The 27,986-nt window shown below is 43.0% G+C and overlaps 1 protein-coding gene across 1 annotated transcript; it reads right to left on the bottom strand.

Annotated features, from left to right (window-relative positions):
* Positions 1 to 320: 320 nt before the first annotated feature.
* LOC146755669 (obscurin-like) lies at positions 321 to 27,674 on the bottom strand. The gene is made up of 4 exons (XM_085525358.1): positions 27,164 to 27,674; positions 26,250 to 26,519; positions 25,346 to 25,612; positions 321 to 1,432 (listed from the first exon to the last, which is right to left on the bottom strand). Exons 1-4 carry the CDS (start codon positions 27,411 to 27,413, stop codon positions 1,218 to 1,220), a joined length of 1,002 nt encoding a protein of 333 aa, XP_085381484.1. The 5' UTR covers positions 27,414 to 27,674; the 3' UTR covers positions 321 to 1,217.
* Positions 27,675 to 27,986: the final 312 nt, after the last annotated feature.

Below are 27,986 nucleotides of genomic sequence, written 5' to 3'. Positions count from 1 at the left end.
GATTTCTCCCCATTGCAGTGTTTTTTGTGCCACTTCTTCTTACTCTGTTCCCTCATTTTTTAACTGACTTTCCCTTTGTATTGTCCTGTCATTATACGTACCCAGAACAAACAAGGTATGGAACAGTGTCTGCCATTGGTTTGTGTCTTACTGTATTGTGGTTAGGATGGAGTAATTAAGGTGAATAGACCCAGGGTTCCAACACCACCCAGGGGCAGCCCCAGGTCCTGCAAGAGCAGCTCCAGCCCTGCTGCAGCCCTCACCATGCCACTCACGTCACACTCTCAAAGAGCAGCTGCAATTCCAAGGAGGGTTATTTCATTTGGCACAGAATGTTTTTTAAATGGGTAGCTTCCCAGACTTATGCTGAACAGCAACGAGCAAAATTAACTTGTAGAATTGTGTGTAGAATTATCATGACAAGTGTTCTAGCTGTATCAGCCAGCAACTACATCCCTAAGATGCAATCGTTATTTCATTTTGGTAAGCCCCTTCCCCATTTTCAGATGTCACAGAATGACAGAATTGTAGGGGTTGGAAGGGACCTGCAGAGCTCATCGAATCCAGCTCCCCTGCAAAGCAGGCACTCTACAGCAGGCTGTACAGGTTGGCATCCAGATGGGTCTTGAATATCTCCAGAGAATGAGACTCCACAACTCCCCTGGGCAGCCTGTTCCAGTGCTCCATCACCCTCACTGTGAAGAAGTTCCTTTGTATATTGGTGTGGAACTTCCTATGCTCCAGTTTGTGGCCATTTCCCCTTGTCCTGTCCACACAGACAAATGAAAAGATGGTGGCCATGTGCCTTTATCTCCCACACTTAAATGCTTATAAACATTAATCAGATCCCCTCTGAGTCTTCTTTTCTCAAGGCTGCACAGACCCAGGTCACCCATTTCCTCATAGGAGAGATGTTCCAGGCCCTTTATCATGTTTGTGGCCCTCAGCTGGACTCTTTCCAGACGATCCCTGTCTGTTTTGTACTGGCAGCCCAGAACTGGATACAGTACTCAAGAACCGGATACAGTACCATATACGTATTTTTTACTTCCATAACTCAACACAACCTTCTGTTTGGGAGACAAACAGCAACCTGTTTGTGATACACACCTGCAGCGTGTATCGGTGCTTTTGACTGAGTGAAAATTCATACATTCAAAATATGATTGCCAAGAATACAAAAGGGATCTTAGGCAGCTTCTCTTCCCAGAGTTTCATCACTGGCTGCTGAGCTCATAGACAGAGCTGTGTTTGACGGGGGCAGTGCCTGAGCACTTCACACAAAGTGGCCAAGGAGCAGTGCTGCATTTCTGCATGGCTGCATTTCTGCATGGCTGCATGGCTGCCTTCAGTGCTGCAGGAGCTGTCAGTGCTGGTTGTCTCCTGGCAGTTGGAGGCATTTGGGCTCCCCAGGAGTAATTTTGCAGAAAGCCTAAGAAAAGAGAAAAAGCAGTGTGCTTTTACAGACAGCCTTCTAGGGAGAACAAAGCGCTTCCCTTGATTTCTGCACATAATTTAGGGATAACTTAATTAGCTTCACTGAAGTCATGCTAATTTACCTTAGGTAAAAGTGATTCTCTTTCTCCTTTTGTGAAAAGGGAACAGTGTAAATTTCCTGATGTTAATTAAGACAGAAGCAGACTATACCTTCATGTATTCAGTGCAAAATAAGCAAGACTAGAACACAGCCCAAACTCCAGATTACAATCACTGGCATGGTCATCGTTTGGCACAGGCATCCGCAGCAGCTGGGATTTCTGCAGCTGGCTGATAGAACAGCATAAGGAGGAACGTGTTACAGAGGTGCTTGAGAACTGCGTGGGTTTCTTTCCATGAAAATATCAGAGATTTGGGAAAGCTTTTTTGAGGGGCAGGTGCTACAGAGAGCCACTGTGCCAGGACCGTGGGGAGCTGCGTGGTGGGGTCACCATAGGACATAGAAGGTTCCAAGTTGGAAGGGACCCACAGGGATCACACAGCACCACCCAGACCTGGTGTCAGAGTGGTGTCCCAACACTCCCTGAGCTCCGGCAGCTCGGGGCTGTGCCTGCTGCCCTGGAAGCTGTGCCATGCCCACCACCCTCTGGGGCACAGCCTTTCCCTCACCCCCACCTGCCCTCCCCTGACACAGCTCCATGTGTTCCCTCAGACCCTGTGGCTGTCAGAGAGCAGAGCTCAGTGCTACCCCTCCACTCTCTGTGAGGAGCTGTAGGGTGCCATGAGGAGCTGTAGGGATGCCATGGGGAGCTTTAGGCTGCCATGGAGCTGCATTCTGACATGAGGAGCTGCTATGAGGGAGTCATAGGGCTGCCTTGAGGGATAACTAAACACAAAGACTACTAATACATCTCATGTCAGGTATACATATATCAAAGAACCTCCTCTCCTTCCTATGAATTGGAGCAAGACAAACAGCTGTAATAAATAATGGTTTTCCTTATCAACATGTGTGGGATCGCAACCTTCCTTCCTTGCAATTACCCTAGAATAAAGATTTTCTGCTAACTCCAAGTGGGCCTCAGCGTGAGTTCCTCAGATCTGAACTTTACTTGAGGATAATCAGGGTTGTTTAATTTTTGAGCAGCAGCTTCACTGAGGTAATTGATTTGTTCTTGAAATCGTGGTTTCAGGGAAATGCTCTTTGTAATTTCCTCAGCTGATATTTCATGTTGTGTAAAATTGCAGCTGTCACACTGCTTTGTATCACAATATGGTTTTCAATGGAAACATATCACCAGCTACAAGTGATTGTTGAAGGAAGTTTAAAAAAGGCACAGAGAAAAAGAACCCTGGAACTGTGTATTCTTTGAAAAGCTATAGAAAAATTCATGGCAAAATACACTGAAGTCTATGGACAGCAACTGTACTAATCGCAGTTCATGGAAGTAATATTTTTTTGATGAATAATGTATGCAGAATGAAACTTATTCAGTACAGTTCATCCTTTAAACAATGCCTGCAAAGATATGACAAGCAGCTGGAGAGATCTTTGTGGTGTGTGTTAGCCATGAACACAAACTACCAGTAAGCTATTAGGGAAAGTGCAAATCGTCCTTTACCTTACAAAATCTGTGTATTACAGAAACACACAAAAGGCTTAACTGGAGCTCTGCTAGCCAAGCGATGGTACATATTTTCAACATCTATGCCCTTGTGCATTTTCAAAAACCTCCTAATTTGTAGCACTTAGAGACCAAGGCATGATGGGCAATGGGTGGAGTGAAGCAATGCTGCGTGAATGAGTATTGGCAGCTGGGTGAGAGGTGTAGAATGGGTATTTTATTCCTCTATCCAGTTGCCCTCTGGGATGCCAGGCCCTTGGCAGATGGACATGGAAGGACATAGAAGAGACAGAGGGCACAGCTGAAGTGAGGTACATTTTGAGCAGGCACAAGATGACGCTATTGGCGAGAGGATGGCCAGGCACTCTGCTGGAGACCAAGGAAGCTGTGGGTTCTCCATCCCCAGTCAGAGTCGGAGCTGGACTGGCCCAGGTCTGCAGTGGAAGCAAACCTCCAGGCTGGCCACATCTGAGCAGAGGACTGGAATTGCATTCTTCCAAAATTTGTCTAACATTTTTTTTGTGTGTGATTTGCTGTTCTTAAATATACGTATATATTACACATGTTATATAAACATTTAATTATTGTGTATTTGTATACTTAGAATATATCATAGAATCACAGAACAGTTGTCTGGAGGGACCTTTCAAGATCATGTAATTCCAGCCCCTCCAGAATTGATTGCCATGTGCATACTAAATATGTATACATCAGCTATGTAGTTGCTCGTTTCTCAAAGGACACCATGAGTATTGAACTGAAAATCTATCTGTAAAATGGAAGTATGATTGAAAACCACACCAAGATATTTTGAATCCAGTGATGTTTCTTATAATAGAACTAAAAGAAATCAGGCTTGCATGTCACCCACAATCTAACAAAATGTGTTTCTATCACATAATCTCTAATTCTAGGGTTTGACCAGTTTCATTTTATTATTTCAGCTTCTGCTTTTAGCTGTAATGTTTTAAAACTTCCATTGGAGATCTCTTGGTTTGCTTCATTTCATCTCATTCTATTCCTCAGTTTTAGACAGTGACTATAGCAAAGAATGTTTCTGATTTTCCTGAAAGTCGTCATTTACTCACAGTGATTTCTGACAAATGCTCTGTTGTACAGTTTCTTTTTTATGATGATTGCATGGAATGTGCATATCACCATTATTTCCTTTAAGCCATTTGGATGAAGATTTGCTTGTACATAGACAAAAGCTGTATACCTTGGCTTTCTGAGTTTTGGTTGCATTTATCTTGCTTCATTTTTCCATTTAAGGATTACTCCATGTTTAACCAGCATGGAAATAGCACAGAATTTGGAGGTTTATTAATATCTATAATACAGAGCATTTGTGTCTGTCTCATGCATTGAATAAGATGATAGAAATGGGAAAAGATAAATGACAGGATTTTACAACTGATGTAGCAGCTGTTTTTGTGATGGAAAGCAAAGCCATTTCAGTCACTCTTTAATATGATTGGGCGTAGGAAGGTTATGCACTTGAGGAAGAACTGACAGAGGGAGCACTCTTAATAAGGGACAACTGAATTGTTGTGTACGAAAGAAGTGTGAAGCAGAAAGAGAGCAGTGAGACTGAGCCAGAGGAAAGCCTGGAGCCTGAACCTGTTGAGCGTTAAATCCCCTTCCCAGGAATGTGACTCATTTGTAGCAATCCATGTTCCAAATCAAACCATCAGCAGACACATCTGCCTTAATCAGGGAGTATCTTTTCCAGACATTTTCTGCACTAATGGGACACATTTTCTTTTCATATTTTGATGGACAGAACAGTGCAAAAAACAGTCATCCTAAGTGAATATTTATTGTTGTATCTGCCATTATTAAATGCCAAGCAGACATTATTTTACTGCTAGATTTTTAAAAAGATTCAGAAACACTCTGCAGATTAATGCAATTCAAATATAGGTATTTCAAATGCATAGTGATATTCACAGTAATCAGTATAAAAAAAAAATCAAATCAAGTCAAATCAAATCAAATCAAGCATTACTCCTCCGTTTTCACATACTGAGTTTCCTGGTAAGGCTTACAGCGTCAGGATACGATGAAATTCTTTAAAAGACCAAAATGAACAGCCACTTGTTTAATTGCTGTAGACTTTTATGCCAGGTTAGACCTATATTTGTTTCATCATATGGGAACAGTCCCATTCTATCCCAGACAGCCATTTTATTGTGAACATTGCTCTGCACTGCGAGACCACACCTATGCCAGAGGTACTTGTTTTCTTCCTACACATTAACTAACTTTGGTTGTTGAGCAGCATTGACACCAGAGGCTGTTGGGCTCCTTACCACAAAACCATTCCTCAAGAGAGGCTGAAATACAGTCTTACCCATCACTCTATGATACAGTGCACAGAGGGAGAGAACAAAGAGGGAGACAAAAAACTGAAAAAGAGAGCAAGAAAGAATATCCTCCATGTGATCTTCTGCTTTGTGTTGATTAATAGCATTGCTTGTTCTGCATGACAGTTACTCCCAGTGTGAACTGATAGATCATCCAGGGATCTTACCCAAGCCAGTTACCCATTAACTCGTAAACAAAGTATAAATATTAATTAATAATTCTTGGTTTTACAAAGTAAAGGACCCATTAAAATCAGGCAGCATGGAGATTTCATTTAGAAACACCTGCTGTCTCTCTGACTAGGCTCCCATAGGCAAGGTTCAGTGTGACGGCAGTGTCTTTTGAGGGTCGTTGGATGCCTGGGAAGCAGCAGCAGCACTTCTGTACCAAAGTGTTTCCCTTCCCCTATGCATATTTTAAATGAGGTGAATGTGCCCTGTCACTCACCAGCTCCATCAGCTCCTTATCTTAGCAGCTAATCTTGCTACAGGTAGTAAAAAAAATTACTGCAAGCTATTAAGTTTCTACTAAAATGTCAAATTCTGTGGAGTCTTGAAAAGAAAATGAGTGTATAGTCCCATTCCAGCTAGACAGATTGAGTTTGGTGTCCACTATGAACTAAAAGATTTACTCTCCAGATTGGCTAATTCCTTGAGCATTAAATGCCCCAAGAAAGGGAGCAAACATACTATTAATAACTCTAATGGCTAAAAAGCATATTATTTTCAAGTGATTTGTTAATCAGCATGAGTTCTGCCTACAGCTATTGCAATCAGTCATCTTTCTCCAGTAGTAGCTAGTGTCTTAATAAGGAACAACAAGGGATTTGGAGGAGCTAAAATTGTTCAGGCTCGAAGGACGATAACAGAAATTATTAACCAACTTGGATAAAAGCCACCAAACAAGATGGGAATACTATTGGAAGGGCAGATTGTAAAGCCTCATTGGAAACAGATAGAGCCAAAGAATGAGTTTGTGAGAACGTCTGTTCCGAAGCTGCTTCCCTCTGATGAAATTCTCATCCATAGTTTAAAATGGGAAGAGGAATTTTCTTGCATAAGACATCAGTGACTCATGGCTGTGGCTGCAGGAGGGACCTTGGATTTCTGGTTGAGACTGGGGTGATGAAGCTGAGCCTGGAGTCCCCTGCAGTGCCCTCAGAGCTGCCCGCCAGACCTTGGTTGAGTTCTCAGCTAAGCAAACAAAATGATGATAATTTGTTCCTTAAAAAAAGAAGAAGAAAAGAAAAAGAAAAGGAAAAAAAGGAAAAGAAAAAAAAAAGGAAAAGAAAAAAAAAGGAAAATAAAAAGAAAAAGAAAAGGAAAAGGAAAAAAAAAGAAAAAGAAGAAGAAAAAGAAAAAGAAAAAGAAAAAGAAAAAGAAAAAGAAAAAGAAAAAGAAAAAGAAAAAGAAAAAGAAAAAGAAAAAGAAAAAAGGAAAAAAGAAAAAGAAAAAAAAAGGAAAAGAAAAAAAAGAAAAGGAAAAGAAAAAGAAAAAGGGAGGGAAAAAAAGGAAAAAATAAAGAAGGTTCTTTGCTGTTTATGCTTCTTTTTGTCCTTCAAAGCAAAAAATAAAAATAAAAATAAATAAAAAATTTGGGCTTGGCCCCAAAACTCCAGCATCCAGGAAGGGTTGTTATGACAGATGTGGTGAGCACCAGAATATCTGTGGGCAGGGGAAGTGAAACCATTGGAAGAAATTGCCCAGAAGTTGTCTAATTAAACAATTTGTGAAAACATTGTTGTCGTTGCCTCAGACAGCCTGGTTTGTGTGAGTAATTCAACGTTGTGTGAAGGCTGGATGAATGAATCTAATCTGTTTGAAGCTTCTGGCTTTATTGGTAACATTTTATAAATAAAATAGCAATACAGAGGGCTGTAGAATCCCAGTGCTCAGGTGGGATGCACATGATGAGATGCAGGTAGTGGACTGTAGAACACCTTCTGGGCAGGCACCCAGCACCCAAAGCACAGGGCTGAAGGACACAGCCCAGAACCAACGAGGCCACTTTGCAAAGCACAGATGGGCTTTCTAGGATGTATTTTTTTCTCCTGCACTTTTTAATTACTTCTTAAATCTGGGATCTTTTTAAAGCAAGTCAGGAACATTGAATTACCATTTTAGGTTTTTTGTTTGTTTGTTTGTTTGTTCATTTGTTTGTTTAGAATTATTAAACTGTTTTTATTACATTTTCAGACTTTCTATGGAATAATAAAAATTAAAAAGCTTAGATTGAGAAACAACTCTACAACATTTATTAGATGACTGGCATCTATGAACATAAGATTTCTTCATGAAATTTTGTTAATGAACCCACAACAAGCAGGGGAGCATTTTGGTGCCCTGATGTACACAGGTGGTTTCCCAGCAGGTGGCCAGCACTGGCATTCCTGCAGTAATTGATTAGCTCAGGTGTACAAGTACAGCACTGATTGATTACCTATTAAATAACACTCCATTGCATTTCTTTCAATTATACAACACAGGATAGCTGTTGCCAGCCAAGAATTCCATGATATCAGACATATTGATGACTTATAATTGTTTATTTGCATTTGGAGCTGAGGACTTGGAGCAAACCTCTGTGAATGGCCACGAGGAGCACGTCTGTATCACACAGTGTGCTGGGCTGGAGGACGAGGGCTTGGATGGGTCACTGGGCTTTGTGACAAAGTACTGTGAACAAAGGGGACAGTCCTCCTGAGGGCTGAGCACAGGATCCTGCCCTGGGCTCCAGGTGGAGACACAGCAGCTCAGGACAGGCTCTAAGGAGGTGGTTCCAGTTGGGGAGGCCCTGCACTGCACACCCACCTGTTGATTTAATGCAGCTGAAAGCTGGCACTGCGCCTTGTATTGCTCGTGCAGTTTTAAACACACACAACTCCCAGATACTGGAATTTTACAAGGCCACATGCACATGTAAAGCAATCCTCTTGCTATTCTGAGGCAAAGGGAAGCTCTGTTCTAAAAATCTAACAGCTCTTTATGGCCATGTCTCTCATCTGATTGCTTTGCATCATTTCTGTGATCTCACTTCAGGATGCATTTTGGTTGGCTGTTTGTGAGAGCTTTTGTTAGTGGTGCTATTCTGGGACTGCATCCAACTTGCTCCTCATCAAGACCTCTGAGAGAAGTTTCCACATGAACCAAAGCCCTTAGAAGTCAGAAGTTTGAAGAGGAGATGCTGCAGCCAGTGAGCGGTGGGACATCCAGGGTCAGAACTATCATTACAGGTACAACAACAACTCCACTGCTGTTCCTACAGCCTAGACATGGCTGGGGGGGGGGGGGGGGAGAGAAGGGTGGGGAAAGGGGGATCACACATTCTAGCAGCCCCACTATCTGTACCAGGTTGGCAGAGGCTTGAACCCCCTGAGCAGTGCTGGGTCTGCTGGCCTCTGACACACTCCTATCCAGGGCTGACCTCCAGAACAATTCGGCATGAACAGGGGCACCCAGAGCATCAGCAACATAACGAGAGGAGGGGTTGTTCTACACATGCTTCTTTTTCTGAAGAAATCTTTTCACCATCATCTCCCAGTGTGCTTTTTTTTTCCCCACAAAGCTGTGATCAAAGTCTTCAAACATATGGCTCCATGGCAAGGCAAGGATTTCCACAAGCTCCTGCACTCATCCTACCGCTCCAGACATCAGCTTCTTGGGCAGTCATACACATGGCTGGGATCCTTTGGGCTGCTTCTACAGAAGGTTGCAGCACTACATTACAGAGCCGAACCACTGCCTTAGGAAAACTATTCAGCAGAAGCAGCTAACTAGTGATAGGATGAGAAGTAATGGCTTCAAAGGTGTGCCAGAGGAAGATTTAACAGCCCTACAAAGTCCATCCTCCTGAAGATAAGAACAGGGGAGAGACCTGAAGAACATTCAGAGCCATACCAGGACTGCATGGTGCAGTGCAGCACAGTCAGGGCGCTCAGCATGGCCACAGTCATTGGGCAATTCCCAGCCCCAGCACCAAGGACTCAGGCTGTGCTGGTGCTACAGAGTCATGAGAGAAGCACTGCAACAGTGGGAGCTCTGCACAGGGGCTGTGCTGAGGGGTGGGCTGTAGGAATGCAGGAGTCATGCAGCCGCAACATGTGTTGGTAGCCATGGCAGGGGGCGATTTGATTCTGCCAGAAGCATCATAGCAGGGTACAGCTCAGGTATGAGGAGACAACAAGGTGTGTGCTGCAGAAGACTGCAAGAGTAAGAATTCATGAGTAGCCATAGTTATACATCTTGCTGAACAGATTCATTTCCCAATTTTAAAATGGCATTTGTTTTGTCATGTTTCTCATCACCATTAGTGCATAATGGGACACTGTGCATCAGTTTAAATGAATTCATAATGAGTGCTGTAGCAAGTCTATTGAATAGGAGATAAATAGGTGATTATTCTGACTCTGCTCTGATGAATGGGATTACTTATGGAGTTATGTGCCACTTCCACAACCTCTTATGGAGAGAGATACCATAAATCAGAGCAGACTGGGTGACCCATTAGATGTCATAGCCAAAAAAGAGGAGGACTGACTACAAGAAGTAAACCAGAAAGGACTGACAATGCTAGATGCCAGCTAGCACAGATCAAAGAAGACTGATGAAATGTGAAGACGTAATGTGGAGACTTGGGTGACCAGGACCCTCTTAAGGGAGTAATGTAAGGATGCAATGAGAAAAGGAAAGAAATGAAGGACTTGAGACTGGTACAAGGCAAGCTTTAGGAGAGTCATGGGCACATTCACAGGAAGGTGCATCCTTCCAGCATTTCCCTCTGGGCTTGAGGGAAATGAAATTAATGGTGGGGAAAGGAAGGGAAAGAGCAGGGAGATGCCGTAATATGTATGTTCACTTTTACACAACGGTAGAAGAAATGAATTAGTGAGAATTTAGCAATGATATCTAGAAAGTTAGAAGGTAAATGATGTGAAGTGGCCACAGATGTATGATTATTTCCTGAGGACATCAGCTGAATGGATGATGGATATTGTTGCCCAACATTTAAAGAGGGGATGCAGGCTGTAAGAAACACAGAAATGGCTATGCTTTGGACAGATGATCAGGAACAAGGGAGAATGGACCTGAGGTCCTGGAATCAGAGATGAGAACAGATATCTTGGGTGGAAGGAACACAACAGACAAGGTATAACATCCAGGACACAGTCTGACCTGCTAGCATTAAGAGAAAATGGCATGAGTAGGAGGAGGTGCTGGGCATAAAGTGTGTGATTTGTACCATACAGGATAATAGTTCTGAGAAAAGCACTTCACAGGGAGCATGTCACATTGCAAGGCATCACAGGAGACAGGTAAAGCTGTCATTCAACTACTTACAAAGGCTGACAAAGATAAAGAAAAATTTTCCAAAGTACCCTCTGAAAGCAAAATAAAACTCAATTTCAGACAGCTTAACGATATTTCATCACGTTTTTGTGGACACTGAAGCATGATCAGAACTAAAATTCAACTTGGTTAAGAAGTGAGAAGAGAGATGGGAGTTCCTAGGAAGAGCCCGGCTGATTCATCTGCACTTTGATGCTGGAAGGAGAGCTGATACTAATGTGCAATGAGTAGTTTTGGGACAGTCTCTGGAGATACAGAAAGATCGGCTGAACTTTGGTGGCAAGGACATGCCCCAGGGAACCACGGGAGAGGGGACTCAGATCAGGGGATGAGGTCACTTCCCACTTGGAGAGATTTGTTTCACATTTGAAATATTGTAATAAAAACTCTGAAGTTTTTGCTGTGCTGTAAGAGAGATCCTTCTCATACTGGCAATTGTGACATTGTGGGAAACTTCTAGAACAGACTGAGAACAGGTGGTCTAAATGGCAGTGCGGGCTGGCCACAGGATATGTAGCATAGTCTCTGGTGCAAAAAGTAGCAGTGACTTTAGTTTGGCAAATAGCATGGGTGGCATGGAAAGCCTGAAACCACAGAAAAATGCTGAATCATTAATAGTAACTATGAATGACTGGAATGAGTGTATATAAGGGAGAACTCATACATATATTTTAAGAAAACATAAGCATTACTGTACAGGCCTTACTAACAATGAAGTTTGGTTGTATAATGCTGAAATTTTATGTTTGACTAAGAGATTCCCACAGGAATGAAAGTAGAGAAGGGTTACGGCTGCAGTCAGTGACTGTCTGGACTTAATGAGCCAGAAGATATGAACAGAAGAGCTTCTGCGTCAACACGATGAGCCACTGGTCAGACTCAGTATGGATCACATTTGAGTCCCAAAGGCACTGAGCAGTGTACATTCCTCCAGTGTCACAGGCTGGGCAAACTGCTCAGATGTTTTCCTTCTGGATGAATGTCAGTTTTCCAGCTGCAGGGTATATCCCATACTCAGAGAGTCGGCCTGGTATTGTCCCCCATAGCACTTCTGACCAGAGCTTCTGTCCTTCCCAAACACTGCTCTAAATACATGTCTGGCTCCTGACCCACAGAGCAAGTGGATCGTAGTCAGACTGCAGTGATATGCCCCCACCTGGGGATGAGCAGGATCTCATGGTCACAGCAGGAAATACCCCAGACTGCCAGCACCCTGACAGGCAGAAAAGATGTTCAGGCAGAGACAGACAGTCAATGAAGTAGTCCCTCAGAGACTGAATACATGTCCCAGGTGTAAGGGATACTACAAGAGGACCATGAGAGATTGCTTGACAAGTTGGCAGTGCGCTGCTGCCTGAGATGGAGCTCACATCTCCTTACTGAAGGAGTGACAGATACGGTTAAAAAGAGTTGGAAGATGCACACTGCACTGTGTCCTAGGGTCCTATCAGCAAAGACTGCCCTTATTTCTGTTGTCAAATACACATGCTCCCCCAAGGGCAGCTGGTATCTTACATATGCCAAGCACTCAAAAATGCCGCTCTGTCACCGTGTCATGGTCTGGTCTCATAGAGAAGTTTATTAGAGTGCCTCTCTATTCTTCAAAGAATAACTCTGTATCATTTACAGAAGGCTTAGGAATGCCATGTGTAATGTGTGCTTTAAGTATTTGTTTGTTCTTACTTGAGCGTGGCTTTTGATGTAGGTCTACCCATTACATAAAAGCCAGTAAGCTAGAAAAGGATGAAAGAAAATGAAATGGTCTGTATCATATCATTCTGTATAGTATTTGTGTATACTGAATATTTCATTTATTCTGTAATCTGCAGATAGTTTGAAATTGAAAAGCCAGGCTATTGCAATGGCAGCCCTTTTGTTCTTGGAATGAGTTTGGCTTACTCAAGCAAAGCAAGTGAGCACCTGATTAAAGGCAATATCTATCTTTAAGGAAAAAGGCTGTCATTCTGTTGAGCTATTGAGCAACTCCCAAATTTATTTAGCACTGTACATGACAGGAGCATGAATGGACTTCTTCCTGTGAGATGCACTCACATCCATGGCAAAGTCAAGTCCCCACTGTCCTGTCACTGGAGGGGAGCCCAGGAGCAGTGGGGGCTCTGGGGCATATGCAGACACAGCACTTGGGATGTGAGCACACAGAGCAATGCCCAGAGTCCATGGGGTAGGAGAACCATACTTAGGACACAGGTTCAGGGAAAACCCGAAGTGATGTGCCAGAAGAAATACCACATGGGTAGATGAGTGGGATGTGCAGCCTCAGAGCAGTAATCCTCGGGGCTGGAAATGAGAGGATCTGGATAGGAAATGTCCCATCCCTGGAGACAGCCCTGGGAAACCTGATCTAGCTGTGGATTTCCTCATTCACTGCAGGGGGGGTTGAACTAGATGGCCTTCAGAAATCCTTTCCAACTCTAAGGATTCTATGATTCCAAAAAGGAGAACCAACTCACAGAAAACAACCCAGTGCATGGGATACTGGCTGAGCAGGACCATAGGCAACCCAGTGCCCTCAAAGTCTATGGTGGTAAGAAACTCTTTACTCACTGCAATTTTCCTGGAAATCTGGTGTTGTTCCTAAAATGCAAAGCATGGCTGAGATTTCCTGGAATGAGAGAAGAGAGTGAATGTCTGGAGAACAAGTGGTGCTTCCCTCCTCCCATATATATACATATGTAAATAGCTTGTGACCCTGAGAAAGGCAATTCACAAGGAAAAGTGAAGAAGATACATAAAAACCTTTTAATCTTAGCAGGAAAAGATGCATTATGGAGAATGAACAAAAGTGTTCTTTCCATAGCAAGAGCTTCTATTTTATTTACTTACTTCGGTTTAAACAATAACTTGTTGCTTTCTTATTTTGAGACAAGATGTAGGATTCAGAACTATGATGATCAGAAACGTTGTTAATATTCAGCACAAAAGTGCAGAAGGCTGATTTTTTTCACTGAGAGAACTTCACACACCCCAGCACTTCACTGGAGGCTGCTAACCCTGCAGACAGTCCCACAGCCAGAGTAGCACCGCCCCTCATCTGCTGGGAGGGGCACTTCAAGTTCTGAATGCTGAGGTACAAGTAACCAAAGAGCACAAGGAAGAGGAACAATCCCCACCTTCTGGAATTCGCACCCAGCAGGGGGCCAAGGCACTCTAGGACTCCTCTCTCCACTCATTGCTTCCTTGGCAGCTGGAGAAGAGAAGGAGAGTCACAAGGAGCCACGTGAAAGCACTGCAGCATCTCTCCAGACTGCATTCATCAAATCCCACAAGCTGAACCTAGCTCTCTTCTATAGCGTGAACTGTGTGCTCAAGAGCAATGCTCTATGCAGGCAGGATGCAGAGGCAGGTAGTCAAGTAGAAAAAGATGGACTGTACAGGATTAGCACAAAAAACACCAAGCTGAGTGGTACGGTTGACATGGAGGAAGGAAGGGATGCCATTTGGAGGGACCTTGACAGACTTGAAAGGTGGGCCCGGGTGAACCTAATGAGGTTCAACACAGCAAATTGCAATGTTTTGCACTAGGGCCAGAAGAACCCCAGGCACCTGTACAGGCTGGGAGGAGTGGTCCTTGAGAGCAGCTCGGCAGAGAAGGACCTGGGGGTCCTGATGGACAAGAGACTCAACATGAGCCAGCAGTGCACTCTGGCAGCTTGGAAAGCAAATGGTATCCTGGGCTCCATCAGGAGAAGGGTGGTCAGCAGGGATAGGGAGGTGATTATCTCTCTCTACTCAGCTCTTGTGAGGCCCCATCTGTTGTACTGTGTCCAGGTGTGGAGCCCTCAGTACAAGAAAGACATGGAGATTTTGGAAAGGGTCCAGAGGAGGGCCACAAAGATGATCAGGGGGCTGGAGCACCTCCCCTATGAGGACAGGCTGAGGGAGTTGGGTTTGTTCAGCCTGGAGAAGAGAAGGCTGCGGGGTGACCTCATTGCAGCCTTTCAATACCTGAAGGGAACCTGTAACCAGGAGGGGAGTAAACTCTTTGAAAGGACCACTAATAGCAGGACAAGGGAAAATGGTTTTAAGTTGAAAAAGAGGGAAGATTTAGGTTGGATGTTAGGGGGAAGTTCTTTACTAGGAGAGTGGTGAGGTCCTGGAACAGGCTGCCCAGGGAGGTTGTGGATGCCCCATCCTTGGAGGTGTTCAAGGCCAGGTTGGACAGGGTCCTGGGCAACCTGATCTAGTAAATGTGGAAGTTTGGTGGCCCTGCCAGGCAGGGGGGTTGGAGCTTCATGAACCTTGAGGTCCCTTCCAACCCGGGTCATTCCGTGATTCTGTGAAAAGAGACTGAGTTGGGGTATCTGAGATCCTCATGAGAACCAGCAGTCAGATCTGGCACACCCAGACCAGTCTGGTTACAAGAGAGGGGAAGAGGCCAGAGAAGTCCCATTTTTAATCTCACAGGTTTTATAGGATTTTAGGCAATATCCATGAGATTTTATTGAGCAGAAAGAATTTTTACATTTCTGATTGTAACAGTTTCTGAGATCATTCTGCTCAAATCTCATCAGACCTCTGTATTCAGAAGTTCATCTGCTTGCAGAAAGTGATCAGACTTCAGCAAAGTGAGAGTACAAATGGGAGGAAACAAACATGTCAGCTAATGGACAATGGAGCCAGGAGTCTTAGCAGTAATCAAAGAAAAGCACTGTGAGCAGTGCAGGAAAGTGACATACCCCTCTCAATATTATAGATCAGCTTTTACTGAACTCAGCAGAGCTGTCTCAAGCTTTAACTCCAATGATATCTGCAGAGCTATCACTACTTTCAGTGTACCTTTCAGTGAAGGTGAAATAACGTCCACAAAGAAAGTGTAACTCCAAAGCGAAAGGCTGAGCAGACACTTCATACAGAAGCACAGCTCCTGGCCCATGCACTACTCACTGCTTGGTCCCACTGGGTGCAGGACTCACCTGCAGGCCAGACCTAACACATCTGGCAAGCACGGTTCATCAGACTGCTAATGGAAAGCAAAGCTGCCCATTACATGCTCTCTGATGTGCTGCAGATACAGAAAAATGAACATATAAAATAAGATCACTATCAACTAATTTCCCATTGGTGTTTTTTGTTTTTTTTTGTTTGTTTGTTTTTGTTTGTTTGTTTGTTTTTTAAATAGAGAAAACTCTCTGGAGAAGGGAGAAAGAATGTTTAAATATTGATTTAATACAGAGAATGGTCTGATGGTAATACATTTTCAGAAACACTCTTAATGGAAGGCTCCATCACAGTCATACACTGCTTCTAACAAACGCTTGGGCAGAGTGTTTCTCTCATTCCTGAGGTATAAGCACACAGAACAAAGCAGAAATTTTTCTCTAACTCCGTAGTTATACTATGTTCCATGGGCTGCATCTGGCCTGTGGATTGTTGTTCCTGATCTATATGTTATTTTACCTCACTTTATATTATTTTGCTCCTGTTTCTTTAAGATATTCCATATTTTAAAATGTCATGTTTGTGTCCTTTAGATTTGGCATAAGAAGCAGCTGGAACTGGGCTATCTCCTCTAGCTGAAGTAGGGCTCATTTAACACAACATATTTCACTTCTTCCCATATGCTGCACACCCACAGCATTACACAGCTATTTTTCCTCCAAGAGAAAGCACACCCAACTCACAGCCTCCACACCTGTTTTAGCTCCTGTATCCAGACTAATCAAAAGAGGCTCCACAGAAGATAAGAGAGCAGTCAGACATCCTCTGTTTACTGATTTACACATCACACAGCCTAGCCTTGTGAAAGCAATGTTGAAGAAATGTAATCGGTTTATTTGCACTGTGACAGCCGCGTAAACCACAGAAAGGAATGTGACAAATGAAGCCATCAGCTGTGCTGTGCAGGGAGTGAATACATTACACTTCCAATTACCAAAGTAGATAATACATTCCTTAAATAGGCTGGCACTGAAGTCCAGAGCCATTGTCATGGCACCACTGAGCATCCCTAGCAAGGCACTGGGTGAGAGCACTTCCCCTGAGGACAGGCCCCAGATGAGGCAGGAGGTGATGGCCAATCTGGGCTCATGAGGTGCTATCAGGGATGGGGCTGACACCACACATAGGGGTGGCAGGAGAACAGGGGCTACACAGTGCATATCACTGCTGGAGCAGTTGGGGTTGCTGTAGGGAGAAGTCCCGGATCCAATGATCCTGACATCAGAGATACTCTTGTGGCATTTAAACTGATAGGACCCATATACAAAACGATTCAGGCAGCTTTTGCTCATTAAGGGATACAGTGTGGTACACAGCAGCCCTGAAAAATCTCTGCTTCTGTCTAGCAAACACTAAGGGCCTCTGAGCCACTAATCTGACTGTAAAGTTAAAAAGCTAAAGCATAGTGCCACTTAACCTTGCTGTGAGGAGACTGCATGCCTTCATGCATCTCAGCAGCTATGCTCCTTGGTGCTCTGTCAGTGAACCCCATGGCTATGCAGTGCAATGGGCACTATGTGCTTGGGGCTGCATGGACACTGCACCCACCCGTCTGAAGTAAGAACCCTGACCTCCTAGTAGCCACCCCATGCCCCCATCTCTCCAGCTCCTGAATTCTTCTTCACGCTGCACTGTGTTCCTCCAGCTGGGACCCACAGCTCAGAAACTGGACAAGAAATGTCAGAGCCATGTGGATTAAAAGGCACCTCAGGAAATTCCCCCGCTTTGTACAGGCCAGCAAAAGTTCTGCTGCCACCGAAGTTGTCATTGGCTGTGGGGGGTGGGGGAGGGGGGAAGGCTGGGCAGTGTTTCTAGAGGCACACAGCATACTTGTGCTGCTCACAGCAAAGAGGACCTTAGAAAGACTGAAGCTGTGCAGCCTCTTAGCTTCTCGTTTCATAACCCATTAACTTTACACTGTCCAGACTGCCTGATCCAGATGAAAGGTCTCTGATTATCTTTCCAGGTAAATTAATGCCTGACATATTTTGTTATTAGGCTTTGGAAGGCCTAATAAATAAATTTACTAGACAATTTCTTCATTCAGTATTGCAGTTTAAACCAACAGACAACAGCAGAGAAATGGTTCATTGAAGCTCACTGCCAAATAGCTGGTATCATGATGCAAATCAACCCTCAACAGTGCCCAGCAACACTTCTGGTCCACCTCACAGCACACAAATACAACTCCTGCACACTGCCTTCTTTGTGCACAGGCTGCTGCAGTCTCCATTCAGCTGAGCAAAGGCTCAGAGCTTCTGTCCTCCCCCTTTCAGTACAGTTATCCCTCACTGGGGGCACAGAGCACGTACAGTCCAGTGGTCCAGTGGAGAGGCCACAGCCCCCAGAAGTGTGAGGAAGGGACTGGGCTGCACCACAGCAGAGGTGGGTGCTGTGCTGGGAATCATCTTTTCTAAGCTGATATTGCAAATGGACCACTGAGATGATCCCTCATACATCAAAGCCTGAATTCCCATTAGCTGTTGAAAACTATTTAAAAATTACTCTCAAAATACTTCTCCTTAGTTCAAAAGTAGACAAGGCAGATATTATAGATGTCAGAGAAGACACTTCTTTATTCCCAGTGGAAATGTTATTTGTACCTTCTAAACACCAGAGCTATTACAATAAACAATTCCATGCAAATAGGAGATATTTATGAGCAAAGAGGCACTCATGGGAATGAAATTATGAACACAGGTTCTTATTCTTAAAATAGTCCCTATTTTATGCAGATTAAAATTCTCCCTTGAACTATTCCCGTCCCTGTTCCCACCCCAGCACAGGTCAGGAGGAGTCAGCCCCAGGCCATGCCACCCAGCCCCTGCCTGGCACAGCTGGGCTCCTACCAGCCGGATCACCAGCTGCTCCAGGCTGCAACCAAACCTGCTGCCTCTGGTGTGCCTGTCATGCTTATCACTGGTTAACAGGCCACGAGAAGCTGCTGAACCAATGTTCTTGGCCTGTCTCACAGCAATCTCATGCAAGTCTCAAGTAGTAGTAGCCATAAATGATTAATTTTCAGCAACATGAGACAGGACTCCATCTGCATTGCTCTATACCATGGCTGTTACTATATTCTGTTCTACAAGATTTAGTATTAGCCTCATGCATCTGTGAGAAAGATTAAACAAACAAACAAAAAAATAAAAATAATTAAAATATCAACCAACACAAATGACCATGTCTAACTGAGAAGCAATGATTTTGAAGGAAATGAGTTTTAAGATACCACTGAAAGTTGCTAACAAATCTGAACCCTTACAAATACATCATCAAAATGCATCAGGAAGAGATACTTCTACTCAACAATTCTATTTGATTGTTTTGAATTTGGTTCTAGGAAGGCTGTTTTTTTGTTGTTGTTGTTGTTTGTTTTTTTGAGGGAGAAACAGAAAGAGAGAGGAATACTTAAACAAAATATCTTGATAATCCATGAGCTTATGTTTGGAAGAAAAAAAGGGTACTTTGAAAGAGTGACCTTACAGCAAATTTGCCAGTAACAGTGGTATTTCACAGGCAACCAGCACTGCACTTGCCCTCAGCTCTGCCCTGGGCAACAACTGGCACAAGCAGGTCAGGACCTGGGCAGCAGACATCCACACTGCCTACAGGCTCCCACCTGAGGGTAGCCTTCCATCCCTCCAAGATGGTTTTTACTTGGGCACCTGCATCTTCACTGTAGAACATGTGCTCAGCTTTGAAGTCTATGGAAGGGGGTGACTTTTTCTGCAACATAGCCATAGCCTAAAAATGAGCATAATATAATAACCACATGAACTTTGTTCTTTAATACCTTTGGTGTTCTCAAAAATCATGCTATTCACAAATAAAAGCACAGTTGACAACATCAAATTACCAAAAGGGAATGAGCTCTGAACATAAACAGAAGCTGGGGGACACAAATACATCTTGATACCTAAGGACATTTTGTACAGACAGAACAGCTACATTCCTGGGACGGGGACATGAAATTAAATGACTTTATGTAGTCAACTACAACTCTGTATTCACAGACAGGGAACAACTGGACATTGCATTTCACCATGCTGGAGTGGACAAGCTGTTCTCCCACACCGTATACTCAGACCTTTCTACTACCACAGTGTTGCTCATCATTCTCTTCCCTGCTTGCCTTGCTGCCCCAGCACCTTGCTGTCTTGGAGATGTGTAAGAAACATTCCTTGGAGACAGTAACTACAAGACAGACAGAGCTCTCCAGTTAAACCTTCAACTTGACAGCTTTTCCCACTGGAAAGATCATTTTGTAGGTCCTTTCCAACCTTGTGATTCTATAAGTCTATGAAAGGGCACAGTGGGAATAGCACAGTATCTCCTGGGCTCAAAGGACCCTTTTAACTCCCAGAGCCCCTGCAAAAGGCTTGGGAGTGTCTGTCACACTGCATCCTTATGGTTGTTCTCCCACGGCAAAGAGGTGGCTTGGTTGATGATAGCACTGTTGGATTAAAGCTCACTGGCCTTTGGTCACTTACACTGCACCTGGTACTGAGCTGGTGTTCAGAAGGGCCACCCACAGTCCCCATTTCTGCCAAGTGGTTTTCCCCATTTATCTGAGCTTGAACTCCTGTATCCATAAAACAGGATTAAAACAGACCTATGCTGTTGTGCACAGAAATCCATAAAGAAACAATGCTGGTTATTGGAAAGACACAAATGCTCTCAAGTATGTGTGCAAAACAGTAGTAAATATTTTAATAAGGTATTAATGGTTGACTTAAAAGGCACTATGCTAATCTACAAAGAGCAAGACCGATGTGTCTACTTTCAACACAGGATTCTACACTCCTAATGGTCCTGTAATTTTCAGCTAAAGCCTGTTTCTGGAGGATTATCAATTGTCTCTCATAGGCATTACTTATAGAAAATTCTCAGGAACACTGTGCATATTTTAGCAGAGCCAGAATTATACAGAGAACATGCCTTATTTTCGTATCTATAGGAATAACTGGCTTCTGTGTCATTGTGTGCATAGGTTTTAAATTGTGGATCATCACATCAGTATCCTCCATGAACCTTAAATGTTTGTAAACATTCTACTTAGTAATGAATCTACATTTAATATGTTTTTTTTCCTGAAGTTTATTCTAGGAAGAAAAGAACAGAAATTCTCATAATAAAAAATAAATTGTAGGTAAATCATATTCTTAAACTTCATATACTATTATATTTCATAACTTAAATTCTACAAATCTTGTATTAATTAAGCAAATTTTAAGAAAATGAGATCAAAGCAGAGAGTACACAAAGCCAAGCATTTGTAGTTATAGCCTATGAAAGTCTAACAGTTCTCTCCTTATTTCCTTAAGGTAGTAAAGAGAACCATAAAACCACTGGTTGGAAGGGCTACCAGCCTGTTCAGTTGCTCACACTATGTTATGAACTCTCAGAAAGGCCTGATAAGGCATTGCCCAGGCAGACGATCTGCCCAGAACCAGACGATCTATATTAAAATACACGGCCTAACGCCATTGGCACCGTCTGGGAACCCCGGCTCTCTCCCAGCGGTGAACCGAGCCCAGCCCTGAGCCCGGCACAGAGCGACGGAATTTTCTTCTCCTTTGCAAGAAGCTCCGGAGCTGCTGCGCTCCACGAGTGCCATCTGCTGGCACTGCTGCGCATTGCCCGGGCGGCCCCGGCTCGGCTCAAGGGCAAATTGTTGTGAACTCCCTCGGATAGACAGCTATGTTAGCTGGATAATCACAGCTGCGATGCCACCAAGAGGCATTTTGCCATCCAGCTGTAATTCTGTTATTCAAAAGGTAACTGTCAAATCACTGAAATCACATCCAGTTTAATTTAAACCAACTCTCCACTGCCCCCACCCTTTATCTGCAGAAGAAATCAATTTAGAAGGCTAGAGGAAACCTAGAAAAGTATCTCATCGCTTTAGTTATGCCAAGAAACTAAAACCTGTTTTGGTAGTCTCTGTTTCACAGACTTCCAAGAGTATTGTGGAATATTACTGCCTTGGAATGGAAAGATTTACAACCAGAAAGCCTACGAGTTATTACAAAAACAACACATTAGTTAGAGGATTTACTGTTGCAATTAGGCTCTCAGATGTGCGACATTCGGGCAAAACAAACAAACAAACCAAAACAGAAGGAAGTGCAATTGCCATACATACAGACAGCCAGAACAACAAGAATACGTTTTCTTTAACAGAAGAAGAATTGCTGTAGAAGGTAAGTAAAATAGTGAAAGAGAATGGCTACGCTCATGTCAGTAGATTTGAACAAATTATACTGGATATGGCTCAATAAATTTGTTAGCGCATTTCTGTATGGAACATCTGAAAAAAGGTGTATCCAAATCCAGAATTATCTTTAAAATGCTAGCTAGCAAACAGCAAAACTATTGCATTTATCTTACTGAAAACACAGATGCAGCACAAGTCAGCATTACACTGTACACAATCAGGAGGTGCTACATTTGATTTTCAGCTTTCCCCTGGAAATGAACCCACAGATTTGCAGAGAATGACACACTCATAACATCAGGCACTATCCCAATCACCTCATCCAAGTATAACTCAAAACAAGGCCTGACTTGATGTCCTCCGAGTTCATATAGAAACGCACTGCTTCAGTAGTATATTCATAGACTGTAGTCCATGATCCCCCACCCCCCTTCCACACATAAAAGACAGAATACCTTCTAAGATTAATGTAACCAATTAATTGCTGATAGGAACCTCCTCCTCTACCCAGCTGCCTCTGAGAGCATCTGTATTTGAAACACCATGCCAGAACAACTTCATCTCACTTTATAGTGAACCTGTTCTGAGGAACAGATGGTACATAGAGGATGTGCTGCACTGCACCCACAAAAATCCACTGCCTGCAAGCACAGCAGATTAATGGCCTTTCACAAATTATTAGTACATCCCCATTTTTCAGGTGTCAGATAGATGTTGCCTGAAATGTTATTGCTAGTACTCTAGAAATCCAACATCTACTCTATTTTCTTTCTTGTTATTTCTGGCAAAATATGTAATTTATGTCTTCCAAGCCATCTAAACTGCAATGTATTGACAGCCAGACAAACAAATGTGCTGGAAAGCAGATGCAAACAGACACATTCTTAATATATCTATAGTTAGGAAGAAAGAGGTGAAGTAAAGCCAACTGTTGCACAAGATACACTTTGGATTTAGTTCAGAGAAAGCTATGAGGAAGTTTTAATGTCACTTTCTTCATTAACTATAATCTGGTCCACCTGAGGAGAAATGTGGAAGTCAACAAAAGCTAAGGTAAGAGCTTGCTCCTTCAGTCTTCCTGGCTCTGAATGAAAAGAAGAAGAACATACCAAGAAATCTTGCAGAGGAAAAAATAATCAGCTGGGATTTCAGTGAGAATTCCCAAGTGTACCTCAAGTTCAGGTTTCTGGGCATTACTTACACTGAACACTGTGCAGTCAGATGTACAGTTGGAATAAGGCAAGAATAGTTATGTATGATTAGAATAATACAAGAACAGTAATGTACAGTTGGAATAACACAAGAACAGTTGTAAATAAATAATCAGATGGGATCTATGGGAAAAACTCATCAACTCTGAGGCCTTCAGACAAGATGGAAAAGGTTGAGTCTTGCCACAACGGAGCGATCTCCATAAAGAGATGCTGCCTTAGTGGTCAGCCCTTAAATGAAATCTAGGAGAGATCTCTGTCCTTTTCCTCAAAGGCAATACCAGCTGATCAATAACTGTTCCACACTTTGGACAGCCAGAGCTAATGATATTGTATATAGCTATATAGTATCAACCTTCTATTTCTATCCAGTTATAATCTTATGCGCACTTATTAAAATTAAATTGAATGCAATCACTTACAACTCCTGACCTGAATTATCTCTGCTTCACGTCAGACCTCTTCAGCACAGCACTAGGGATTAACTAGCATTGTAGAAGCACAGTATGGGCAAGGAGTCCAGGACATTGAGAGTGTAGCCTCCCTGACTGCTTGGTGTCCCACTACAGTGCTGTGACCTTCCTGACAGCATGAAGAAATTCTGGAACAAGAGAATAGCTTCACTGCATTAGTAATAGTCATTACACTCCTTTTTCCTCATATATTTCCCTCCTAGCCTTTAGAAATCTACAGGAATATTTTCAGAGCATCAAGCCTAAATTCATACTTGCAAAATCCATCCACATTTCTCCTGTAATTACAGCACACAGAGCAGTGCTGACAACCTGAAGTCTTTTGAGGCTCCTGTCCCATTGATCTGGACACTAAACAGGGGAAAGCTACTGTGGACGTTAGTGGATTCACAGCTGTATACCCAAATTTTCCTGTGCTCAAACTCATTTCTTTGTTTGGGAAGCTGAAAAGGAATTGAAGAGCATCAGTTAAATATTTCATGTTGTGCTGGAATGTATAATTCATGATCAAATCCTTGAGAAAGAAACAGATAAGATGGAGCTGCAAAAGCTTTAAATGAAGTATTTTCTTTTTGTAGTAAACTGACTGCTGAAAAAGTGCTTTTCTTCTTTTCTATTGGTATTATAATGAGAATTAAAAACGTCATAGAAGTAAGAAATGCACTAAATGGATTTGAACAGTTATTCACTTATACATTTTGTTGATTGATGCAATTAATGTTTTATACATGCTTTTCCAAAGGTACCCTGTTGTACTGAGTTCCTCCACATATCACTACCTCCCATAGGAATGGGATGCATTGGCCTCAACGTTTAAACAACCCCATGTGTTGTTCTTTTATTGTAGTAAGCTCGAGGAGTCACGGGCTATTTAGCAGTGCTTTTGGAACACAGCTTTTGGAACTGGTTCACTCCGTTAAAGCTGATGTGGTGGTTTCCAAAATCTGAACTTTCCTCCCCTTCTCCAGCTGGACACCCCTATCTCCCTCAGCCTCTCCTGATAGCAGAGTTGCTCTAACTTCTGTATCTTCTTGGTGGCCCTGCAGTGGACTCTGCAGCAGCTCTGTGTCTCTCTTGTACTGGGGAGTAGAAGACATAAGCAGACTACTTCAGATACGGCCTCACCAGTGTGGAGTAGATGGGAAGAAGCTCTTCCCTCCTGCTTGCTTGAGCACTGAACTTAACAAAAACACTGGGATATGAACATTTCTTGTTTTCTGGTTGTTGGGCTTTTGGGGTCTGTTGTTGTTTATTTGGCTGGTTGGCTTGGAAAGTTCAATACCATTATACATGCGCTGGTAGGATCTCATCTGATAAACTGCATATAGTTTTGATTACACATATTCAATATAGACTAATTCAGATTGCCATCTTTTCTTGGCTCACTAACAACCAAGATCATAGAACCATAGAATGATCACAGAATCATAGAGTGGCCTGAGTAGGAAAGGACCTCAAAGAGTATCTAGTTTTAAACCCCCTGTCAAGGGGCCACCAACCACCAGACCAGGCTGCCCAGATCCACATCACACTGGAGAATCATTCGGTTTCCAGATTATTTTAAGGAAAAGATTTTAATCCATCGTATTTTCTGAAAACTAAGAATTGATCCTGCTCAAGGAAACAGAAGAGAAAAACATCACCCACAGGCTGCAGATATTTACCTCAACTTCTCTACATGCCATCCCCAGTGTGCTTTTCAACTCACCTTGCACAGTGACCCTGGCTTTTGTTATGGAGTCCTCTGTCTCACAGGGGTACTCCCCACTGTCCTTGGCAGTAGAGTCATGGATGATCAGAATGGCCCCAGTTCCCTCCTGCTGCAAGTCGTACTTCTGGCTTTTTCTGATTGCTTTGCCATCCTTGTACCACCTGATGTTCAAATCCGGTTTTGACAGCTCACAGCTCAGGCTGATGTCCTGCCCTGCTGCTGCTGTCTTATCCTCCAGCTGTTTTGAAACCTCAGTAGGTTTTCCTGGAAGAAAACATTGCTTTTTGAGTAACATACACTTAGGGTAGGATGCCTCTCTCAAAATACATGCATCTACATGCAGGAGATAAGTTAGAGAGGCACTTGCAACAGACGCCATCCTACAGCCAGCAGTAATCTGCAAAGTACAGACAATAGAATTCCAGGCAGCATTTATTCTCTCTTAAATCTACCCAATTGAGGATGATGAACCATGTCTGAAAACTGCCTCTCTCTTCTCTCCACTCATCACACTGGGAGCCTCGGATGATGCTCTCAGATGCACATGTTCTAGATAGGAATTTGTTGTACAGCTAGATGATGTGAAGGCCATCCCTTCAGCTTATACTTAGAGGATATTTGCTCCCACAGTTCCCTCAACAGATCATTCCTGATTTACTGTTAATGGAACAAGCTGTAGTGAGATGCCCATTTCCAACACTACCCCAGTGCTTTGGGTAGTTCTCACATTTGTGTAAAATGTTTTGTCCTTTTACTTATTTTTAAGAGAAATTCTCAGTGCTTCGAGGTTCAAGTAGAAGGTTGCTATTCACTTTAACCATATTATGAGTTAGCTCTCACGACAATCTTATCAGAAGACAGTTGAAGGAATCAGACCCCAGAATCTCTCCCATCTCATTACCTTTCACAGACAGAGAGGCTTTGGAGGTTAGACCACGGGCAGTAAAAACGACTTCCCCAGCGTCAGTAGGAGTCACACTTTTGATAATGAGAGTATATTTCCGACTCACGTTAGAAGCTTTAAATCGCCCACCACTTTCCACTCTGCTTCCATTCAGTGTCCAGTTGAACTCATCAATGCTTTCATGGGACGGAATGCATTCAAAAGTACAATCTTCTCCCTCCTGGATTTCAGTGTTTTTCAGCCGTTTGGTAATGCCACTATTCAGCTCTGGAAGGTAAGAGATAGGTTAGTATGAGGTTTATATGGAGAAAAGGCATTTGTGACTGACATGAGTAGCAGTACTGGTGTTTTAACTCAGGATTTGCAGAACATGGCTGCATTCCTTACGGATGTATTCACTAAGACATTCTCCACTCAGAATTACCAGAAAGCTATAAAAAAAAAGAGACGTGAATCTCTTGTCTTTGCTCTGGAAGAACTACAATTAGAGCAGCTCAGTCCATGGAGCAGAATGAAGATTCAATGAGCTACAGAGGGAACAACCTAACAGAGAGGACAACTCAAGGATGCTGCGTGAGAAAAAGGGTTTTGCCTATGACAAGAAATTAACTGTTTCTATTAGCTCATTTGTTACCATCCTACCCCTACTGGTGTTCAAACCATTTCTCCATTTTAGGGATGTTTAGAAAGGAAATATTTCCAGGACATTCTTGATGTGTTTGGTGATTTTCATGGCAAAATGAGATACATTTACATCAAAAGCAATGGGAATTTTCCAGACATCACTGCGCTAAATTGCAGTAATACACTTCTATTGTAGAAACTATTAAGGCTCGTAGGGGAATAGGTGTAAGACATAGTGACCACACTGAATGTGCTTTCAGCACTCCTTTACTTTCCACAGTACTTACCCTGAATGCCGACCTTTGACTTGGCAACATCAGTGCCAATATCACAGGTATAGAAACCTGCATCTGACATCTCGAGGTCATGGATAAGGGGATATAGGGTCTTCCCAGACTGTACCAGCTCATACTTGTTGCCAGAAGGGAGCACAACACCGTCCTTCTTCCACACTGGTTTGACCTTCTCTTTAGAGACTTCGCATTCCAATTTAATCACACCCCGCTCCTCAACAAAAACATCATCCAAGGACTTCATGAAGACAGCAGGCTTCTCTGCAATTAAAAGGGCAAAACAGAACAATGTGATACAGAAGTTGAGACATTTCCAGTTGCTTTCAGATTTTTAAAGAGGGATAAATAAATCTTTACCAGCACTGACAACACCAATATAGAACATAAAGCGGTTTCATGTGTGTTGACTGAATGCACTTTATGGAATTCTGAACTAATCAGTAGGAGAATACAGGGAACAGGAGGGACAGCCTGCATTGCCTTGGGTGGGACTGATATCATATGAAGTAATTGGGATGCAGCTCTTCTAAAGCTGGAGAGCTGGCATTGCCCTCACATGGAGCAGAGCTCATACAGCAGGCCTCAGGATTAAGAGGATAAGCTGCTGAACACTTTTGATTTTCCTGTTTTATTGACTCCTTTTATCTATCTTCTATTTCACACATCAGATGTTTATACTGGGGAAAAAACTTCCACCAAATGCAAAAGAAAGGAGAAAGAGGAAATCCTTCAAACTCTGAGCGCATAGAGTAAAAGAGCTTAATTGCTGGGGAGAGCAGATTAGAATCACAGTACCCTTAGAATTGGAAGAGACCCT

The sequence above is a fragment of the Coturnix japonica genome, chromosome 31, assembly GCF_054131305.1.
Source record: "Coturnix japonica strain WE chromosome 31, WE-NBRP24, whole genome shotgun sequence".
NCBI lineage: Eukaryota > Metazoa > Chordata > Aves > Galliformes > Phasianidae > Coturnix > Coturnix japonica.
Note: the sequence above shows the minus strand (reverse complement) of the source record. Positions and strands in the feature narration are given on the sequence as shown.

Coding starts and splice junctions, on each gene's coding strand:
- LOC146755669 (XM_085525358.1), bottom strand. CDS start 27,413: ATGAAGTCCTTGGATGATGTTTTTGTTGAGGAGCGGGGTGTGATTAAA. Junction 26,520..27,163: donor GTCAAAGGTCGGCATTCAGG/GTAAGTACTGTG, acceptor CTTACCTTCCAG/AGCTGAATAGTGGCATTACC. Junction 1,433..25,345: donor AGCCAGGGTCACTGTGCAAG/GTGAGTTGAAAA, acceptor CTCTTTTCTTAG/GCTTTCTGCAAAATTACTCC.